The sequence below is a fragment of the Otolemur garnettii genome, unplaced genomic scaffold (assembly GCF_000181295.1).
Source record: "Otolemur garnettii isolate 467f Iridium unplaced genomic scaffold, OtoGar3 scaffold00008, whole genome shotgun sequence".
NCBI classification, from domain to species: Eukaryota; Metazoa; Chordata; class Mammalia; order Primates; family Galagidae; genus Otolemur; species Otolemur garnettii.
This window is the reverse complement of record NW_003852403.1, coordinates 16,664,481-16,672,371: the sequence shown is the minus strand read 5'-3', so window position 1 is coordinate 16,672,371 and position 7,891 is coordinate 16,664,481. Positions and strand designations below refer to the sequence as shown.

General features: G+C 38.9%; 1 protein-coding gene and 1 non-coding gene across 4 annotated transcripts in view; both read left to right on the top strand.

The window, feature by feature from the left end:
• CCAR1 (cell division cycle and apoptosis regulator 1) overlaps nt 1–7,891 on the top strand; it is a 79,286-nt gene that overhangs the window by 40,445 nt on the left and 30,950 nt on the right. For all 3 annotated transcript variants that reach the window (XM_012801386.2, XM_023509522.1, XM_023509521.1), the window contains 5 exons: nt 542–767; nt 1,341–1,454; nt 1,993–2,159; nt 2,892–3,102; nt 3,914–3,997. In XM_012801386.2, coding sequence (XP_012656840.1) covers nt 542–767; nt 1,341–1,454; nt 1,993–2,159; nt 2,892–3,102; nt 3,914–3,997 — 802 coding nt within the window. The remainder of the gene's footprint in view (nt 1–541; nt 768–1,340; nt 1,455–1,992; nt 2,160–2,891; nt 3,103–3,913; nt 3,998–7,891) is intronic.
• LOC111723157 lies at nt 1,798–1,862 on the top strand. The gene has a single exon (XR_002771756.1). It is a non-coding gene; the product is annotated as a small nucleolar RNA SNORD98 (small nucleolar RNA).

Genomic DNA, 7,891 nt, shown 5'->3' with positions numbered 1-7,891 from the left:
CTCTACCCAGGGGGACAGCTTGAGGCTCTGTCTCAAAAAAAAAAAAAAAAAAAATTTGAATGTAAGTATACTTGATCTGGGAGTTAAGTATAGAAAGAATAAAAAAAAATTATTTTTTTTCTACACTGTATAAACCTGATTGAAGGACACTCAAAAATACTAATTTGGTAGCACTTTCTCTTTTATATTCTGTATGACTCATAATTCTCTCAAATGCACAATTCCAACTGAGGAAGAACTGCTTTTATTCTTATCTTTTCTGGAGCTGGGGTTGAAATTATTTCAGAGGGTCTTCTGTAATGAGTTATAAAAACTACACACAAAAAGAGAAATAAAGGTAATAGATACTACTGATTTATTCAAAGCTTTAACCATACCCCACTTAATAAAAAATTTTCATATGTCTCTCAAAATCTACAGCTCTTTATACTGTTTTCAACTTCTTACTATGTAGAATTATATGTAACTTCAGAATTGAGTGAATGTTTGCATAACCTTTGGTGTTAAGACTGTACATTCACTACTTGTATCTGTTTTTCAGTCCTAGTTGTGACATGATGGAACTAAGGCGCCGTTATCAGAATTTGTATATACCTAGTGACTTTTTCGATGCTCAGTTTACATGGGTGGATGCTTTCCCTTTGTCAAGACCATTTCAGCTGGGAAATTACTGCAATTTCTATGTAATGCACAGAGAAGTAGAGTCCTTAGAAAAAAATGTGGCCATTCTTGATCCACCAGATGCTGACCACTTATACAGTGCAAAGGTTTGTATTCCACTGTGATATACAGCTTAAATGTTTTAAAGCAATGATTTATAATGTGATACTTAGAGATAATCTTCACAAAGTGGTTATTTGATATAAGACTTAAATATTTGTTTTTTTCTTGGCTGTCTAATTCTGTTTTAGTTATTTAATTTAACCTCTCTCTTTGCCTTACCTCTTAAGCTGTAAAATTATGATTATCATTTTGACATTCTAAACTTCATAAAAATGTAAAGATGAAATTGATGTTATTGAGCATTTTTGGAATGTTATACAACATTGGGTAGGCTTAGGGTGAATGCACTCAATTTTAATCTTTTGGATAATATTTAGTATATTGCATATAGTCAATAGTTTTGTGTTTCAAACATTTTATCAAGAAAACATTACTTGAAAAGTTAAAACTAATCATAAGGTACTTAAAACCATTTCTGCTATAGCTTTTTACTTTTTTACTTTTCCATTATTGTACAAAATTTCAGATATGTAATATGTAAAGATAATTAGTAGTGCTTCTCATTTTTTTACATTACTTTAGACTTTTGACAGGATTGAATTATTTGACTATAATAGGTAATGCTGATGGCTAGCCCTAGTATGGAAGATTTGTATCATAAGTCATGTGCTCTTGCTGAAGACCCACAAGAACTTCGAGATGGATTTCAACATCCTGCTAGACTTGTTAAGGTAAAGTGACACATTTATTTTAACTTTAGGAGTACATTCACTTTACTTAGTTTTTACTGTATATACTGTAAAACTTTAAAACACTTTGTTTTTCATTTTGTCGATAAGTTTAGTAACTTAATTTCAGTGTTGTTAAGGCACCTAACTTGATGTAGTTTTGCTTGTTGCAGATTATAACTTATTTGTACATTACTAGTTGAACTATCATCATAATGTTTTATATTTGTAGCATAGTAAAATCTTAGCGGTAACAGACTTCAGGGTGTCTTTGGATGCTGTTAAAGTTTGAATTATAGCTTGTTTCTTTAAAAGAACGCTATCTGAAGAAATATTTTAGAAGGATGAGTTATGATGTGTAAATCCTATTCCATTGCTGAAATGCAGTGTGGAACACGATGAACTGAACTCTTCCTTGACTGACAGATACCAGAGGTAGTAAAAATGATATTGGAAAGGTTTGTACCTTTCCTTTTCAAGTATTTTATTTATAATTTATAGGTTGTGTAATATATGTAAATGATTCTTTGTTTTGAATTAGTTTTTAGTGGGCATGAAAGGCAAGGATGAAGCTATGGCCATTGGAGGCCACTGGTCTCCTTCGTTGGATGGACCAGACCCAGAAAAAGATCCCTCTGTGTTGATTAAGACTGCTATTCGTTGTTGTAAGGCTCTGACAGGCATTGATCTAAGTGTATGCACACAATGGTAAGTATCAATTCATTTCTTGATTGGAAATATTTTCCTAATAGTTTATGTAGATGTTCTTGTCAATCAGCCTTTTTATCCCCCTTATTTTAGCCACCCTGGTCATGCAGGTAATCTCAAAGGAGAATTCCCATTTGTAGCAAAGTTTATTTGGTGCCAAAATGTTTTGGGGAAAAAAGGATTAAGAACTCATGAAACTAAACTGAAAATTTAAATGTTTTGTTATGCTGTATTTTGGAAGTTGGATGTATGTTGAAAATACTTTTCATTTCATGCATAGCTGGAGAAGATCGTCAAGAGAACTTCATTTCATTATAATTTGTTTGTTATAAAATGATATAGTTGCTGATGATTTTTGTTCAGCCATATTTTCTCTTGAGGCTTATTTGTCACTGTGTATTTTAGTATTATTTCTTGTGACTTAATTGAGAATATTCTTTTTTAGCACTTGAAATCCGAACAGCTATCCAGCTTCTTCAGGTATTCTCTAAAATGTGGGTAGCTCTATAAACAGACTTGAAAATGCCTTGGGGAACTTACTCTTCTTTTAACCAATAAAATATTGTACAAATGTACCAAAAGAGGAACTATGGCTTCTATAATTTTTTTTTCTTTAGACCAACCTCAAGTTCTTGCAGCAAAATTTCTTTACTTGATGTGCTACAAGTGAACTAGGGTCTTTAAAATGTATTTTAGAATTTTTTTTCCAACATGCTTCTTCCCTTGCAACAGGTACCGTTTTGCAGAGATTCGCTACCATCGCCCTGAGGAGACCCACAAGGGGCGTACAGTTCCAGCTCATGTGGAGACAGTGGTTTTATTTTTCCCGGATGTTTGGCATTGCCTTCCCACCCGCTCAGAGTGGGAAACCCTCTCCCGAGGATACAAGCAGCAGCTGGTCGAGAAGCTTCAGGGTGAACGCAAGGAGGCTGATGGAGAACAGGCACTGAACGCTAATCCCTTTTTCTATTTCCGCTTCTCACAGGCACAGGAACACAGGCACAAATGCACACCACACACTACATAACAAACACACATGGAGGAACATACTGGTAACAGCGACTGGTAATCCAGCTTTCAGCAGTATAGTTATATGTTCTTTTCTCTTAAAAATAATTCTGTCCATTATGTTAACTTTAAAGAGTGCTGAGACCTCAAAGGAAAATAAGTTGTGCTTAAATTGCACAGAATTTTGTTTTTGTCATAGGTCTAGTTGCTGGAATCTGGGACCAGTTGTTGAACAAGATTCAGTATTTTAAGCCATTTTAAACATTTTGCCATTTTCTAAAATTTAAAAAATTTTCTCTTTCACGGTCATCAGTTCTAGTCATGGATATTTGAAATTGGACAACCACAAGTCTGAGAGCTTTGAAATTTCAGGCTATGTGGCAACGTCTTTGGTACATTTCAAAGGTCTGACTAAATCAATTTTTGGGTGGCTTGAAAATTGAGGCAAGATCACACACTGTGTGGTTAGTGGAGACCGGCAGTGTCTGTGCATCCCGATATCCTTGTGCTGTAATTTATCACCCTTTTGTGTTTCACAGATCTGGCTTTGATTGGCTGGTGAGTGTCTTTGTGATCAGTTAAAAGTGGTAGAGTGTATGTACGTGGACTTGCCTAAACAATAACTTTAGGAGAAGACTATCTGAAACATTTGTGACCTTGCACAGATCAGCAACAGACTTTTAAAATACATGACCTTTAGTTTAAGGTTTCATGGTAGTAATTATACTCTTAACTTTGTGTATCAGGATGAAGAAGAGAAGGATGATGGTGAAGCTAAAGAAATTTCTACTCCAACCCATTGGTCTAAACTTGATCCAAAGACAATGCAGGTAATTTTGAAAGTGATGATTAATGTGTAGTCTCTGAAGCCATTCAAAATGAAGTCCACTGACTTTATATATACAGTAGAATATATACATAGTTGACCACCTCCCTACATTGACCACCTCCTTCAGTTGACCTAATTTTAATAATACCTGACATGCACCACATACACATAGTTCCTTATGTTGACCAGTGTGTTACAGTTACTTATGTGGTCAACTTAAAGAGGTTCTACTGTGTATGTAAAATATGTTGATACATGTGTATTTGTGCATGTATAAATTAAACAAAAGACAACTTTTTTTTTTTTTTTTTTTTTTTGAGACAGAGCCTCAAGCTGTCCCCCTGGGTAGAGTGCCGTGGCATTACAGCTCACAGCAACCTCCAACTCCTGGGCTCAAGCGAGTCTCCTGCCTCCGCCTCCCAAGTAGCTGGGACCACAGGTGCCCGCCACAACACCCGGCTATCCTTTTGGTTGCAGCCGTCATTGTTGTTTGGCGGGTCCGGGCTGGGGACTCGAACCCGCCACCCTAGGTGTACGTGGCTGGCGCCTTAGCCGGTTGAGCTATAGGCGCCGAGCCACAAAAGACAACTTTTAAAATCATTTTAGCCAGTATCTGAATGCTTGTACTATACATAGGCCTGTGGTGTGAGCAACATTATGTTCTGGTTTGGGAACTGACAAAGAAAGTTGAGTGTTTGCACTTGAGAAACTTGTGGGGTAGTGGGTGTGGTGCCTGACTCCAGTAATCCTACCACTCTTGAGAGGTGGAGGCAGGTGGATTGCTTGAGCTCGGTAGTTTGAGACTAGTTTAAGACAAAGTGAGACCCGGCTCTAAAAAAAAAAAAGAACAAACCGGGTGTTGTGGTGGGTGCCTGTAGTCACAGCTACTTGGGAGGCTGAGACAAGAGGTTAATGCCCAAGAGGTTTTTTTTTTGGAGACAGAGTTTTACTTTGTTGCCCTCGGTAGAGTGCCCTGGCAGCATAGCTCATCACATTCTCAAACTCTCAGTCTCAAGCCATTCTCTACAGGTACCCACCACAATGCCCACCTGGCTATTTTTAGAGGTGGGGTCTGGCTTGAGCTCAGGAGATCCGCCTGCCTCAGCCTCCCAGAGTGCTGGGATTTTATGCGTGAACCACTGCACCTAGCCTGTGCCCAAGAATTTGAGGTTGCTGTGAGCTGAGAAGCCATGGCAGTCTACCAAGGGTGAGAAAGCAACTCTCTGTCTCAAAAAAAGAAAAAAAGGGTGGTACCTATGGCTCAAGGAATAGGGCACTGGCCCCATATAGTGGAGGTGGCAGGTTCAAAAAAGGAAACTTCAAAAGGAAGGGACAGAAACATGAAGACTGTGATCTGGTTTTTAAAACAAATTCTAAAGTAAAATATAGATTGATATACATATAAACTGCAAAGGAAAAAATTATTTACAAGCCTCTTTTGAATATCTTTGGTTAACCTGTACTAGTTTTCCTTTCCAGTATCTTTTGATGCGTTATCTTTTTGTCATTTTGCATTTCTCGGACTGTAATGTGACTATAGATCTATGGTCAGAAGGTCAGAAGATGATCATCCCTTGCTTTTGTAGTTTATGTAACTCTTTGATTAACTTTCCTTCTTACCTGAAGGTAGTTTTTCTTCTTTGTAATGGACCTTTGGTTCTTTAACCCGTATCACTTTTTTAATAAGTATAGAATGTTTATCTTAAGAATATTTGGATGGGCGGTACCTGTGGCTCAGTGAGTAGGGCGCCGGCCCCATATACCGAGGGTGGTGGGTTCAAACCTGGCCCCCTGGCCGAACTGCAACAAAAAAATAGCCAGGCATTGTGGCAGGTGCCTGTAGTCCCAGTTACTCGGGAGGTTGAGGCCAGAGAATCACCTAAGCCTAGGAGTTGGAGGTTGCTGTGAGCTGTGCCACCACAACATTCTACCAAGGGTGATAAAGTGAGACTCAAGTCTCAAAAAAAAAAAGAAAAAGAATATTTGGATGGGCTTGGTGCCCATAGCACAGTGGTTACGGTGCCAGCCACATACACTGAGGCTGTCTGGTTTGAACCCGGCCTGGGCTAACTAAACAATGACAACTGCAACAAAAAATAGCCAGGAGTTGTGACAGGCGCTTACAGTCCCAGCTACTTGGGAGGCTGAGGCAAGAGAATCACTTAAACCTAAGAATTTTTTTTTTTTTTTTTTTGGCCAGGGATGGGTTTGAACCCGCCACCTCTGGCACATGGGGCTGGCGCACTACTTTGAGCCACAGGCACCACCCAAACCTAAGAATTTTGAGGTTGCTGTGAGCTTGATGCACAGCATTCTACCCAAGGCAATAGCTTTAGATTCTGACCCTCCCCCACTCCCCCCCCCAAAAAAAAGAAAATTTGGAGGCCAAGCGTGGTGGCTCAGGCCTATAATGAGTACAGTTCTCATTACATACTATCCTCTAGTTCATTGGCTCTCATCCTGTGGGTCATGACCCCTTTGTAACAATGAAAATACATTGCAGCATTAGGAAGGTTGAGAACCACTGCTCTAGTTTAATTCCAACACCATCTACCTGGAGGTTAATGTTAATCAGCAGGTTAAGAACTCAAGACCAAGACCAAGATCCAAGGTGGTTGGATTTCCTGAGTTCATGGGTTTGATACCAGTCTGGGTCAGAGTGAGACCCCCATCTCTAAGAATAGCTGGATGTTGTGGTGGGCACCTACAGTCCCAGCTACTTGGGAGGCAGAGGCAAGAGGATTGCTTAAGCCTAAGAATTTGAGGTTGCTGTGAGCTATGATGGTGTGGTATTCTACCGAGGGCAACAAAGTGAGACTATTGTCTCAAAAAAAAAAAAAAAGGAACATTTGGTATTTTCGTATTATTTTCAAGTTTACTTCAGCAACATCAGGTTTCGTATTCAGTCCTGTGTCTCAGGAATTTTCTTACATCTAATGTCTTTGCTATTGAGTTCCTGTTTTAAAGCTTGCATTTCTTTTTATTATAAATATAATACATGCTTATTTTCATAAGTGGGTTACATGCAGAAATAGAAGAGAGAATTACTCAACCTCTCAATTATAACCATTCTTAAATTTTTTATGTATTCCATTCTCTTTTTCTGACTACAAGCTTAGTGATTAGTTGGTTGATTGTTGTATATTAAACTTAATATCTCATCCTTTTGAGTTAAGATTTTCTGTGTAGTTATTTTTGAATGTTCTATACTATTCCATCTGATAAGATGTACCAGTATTTTTGGGGTATTACTGTACTGGTATAAAATATTTAGAGTTTTGATTTTTTAATTTAATTTAATTTATTTTTTTGAGACAGAGTCTCTTTATGTTCCCTCGGTAGAGTCCTGTGGCGTCATCGCCCACAGCAACCTCAAACTCTTGGGTTTACCCGATTCTCTGGCCTCAGCCTCCCAGTAGCTGGGACTACAGGCGCCTACCACAACGCCTGGCTATTTATTTATTTTTGTTGTTGTTGTTGTTGCAGTTTGTCTGAAATCAGGTTTGAACCTGCCACCCTCAGTTCATAGGGCGGTGCCCTACTCACTGAGCCACAGGTGCCGCCCCCAGCTATTTTTCTGTTGCAGTTGTCATTGTTGCTTAGCTGGCCTGGGCTGGGTTTGAACCCACCAGCCTTGATGTATGTGGCTAATGCTGTAACCACCATGCTATGGGCACTGGGCCAGATATTTACATTCTTACTGATACAGTACTATACACAAATCTGTAGTTTGTGGGCTGCTTGGGGTGGCTTACACCTATAATCCTAGCACTCTGGGAGGCAAAGATGAGTGGATTGACTGAGCTCACAGGTTTGAGACCAGCCTAAGCCAGAGTGAGACCTCATTTCTTTTTTTTTTTTTTTGAGACAGAGCCTCAAGCTGTCCCCCTGGGCA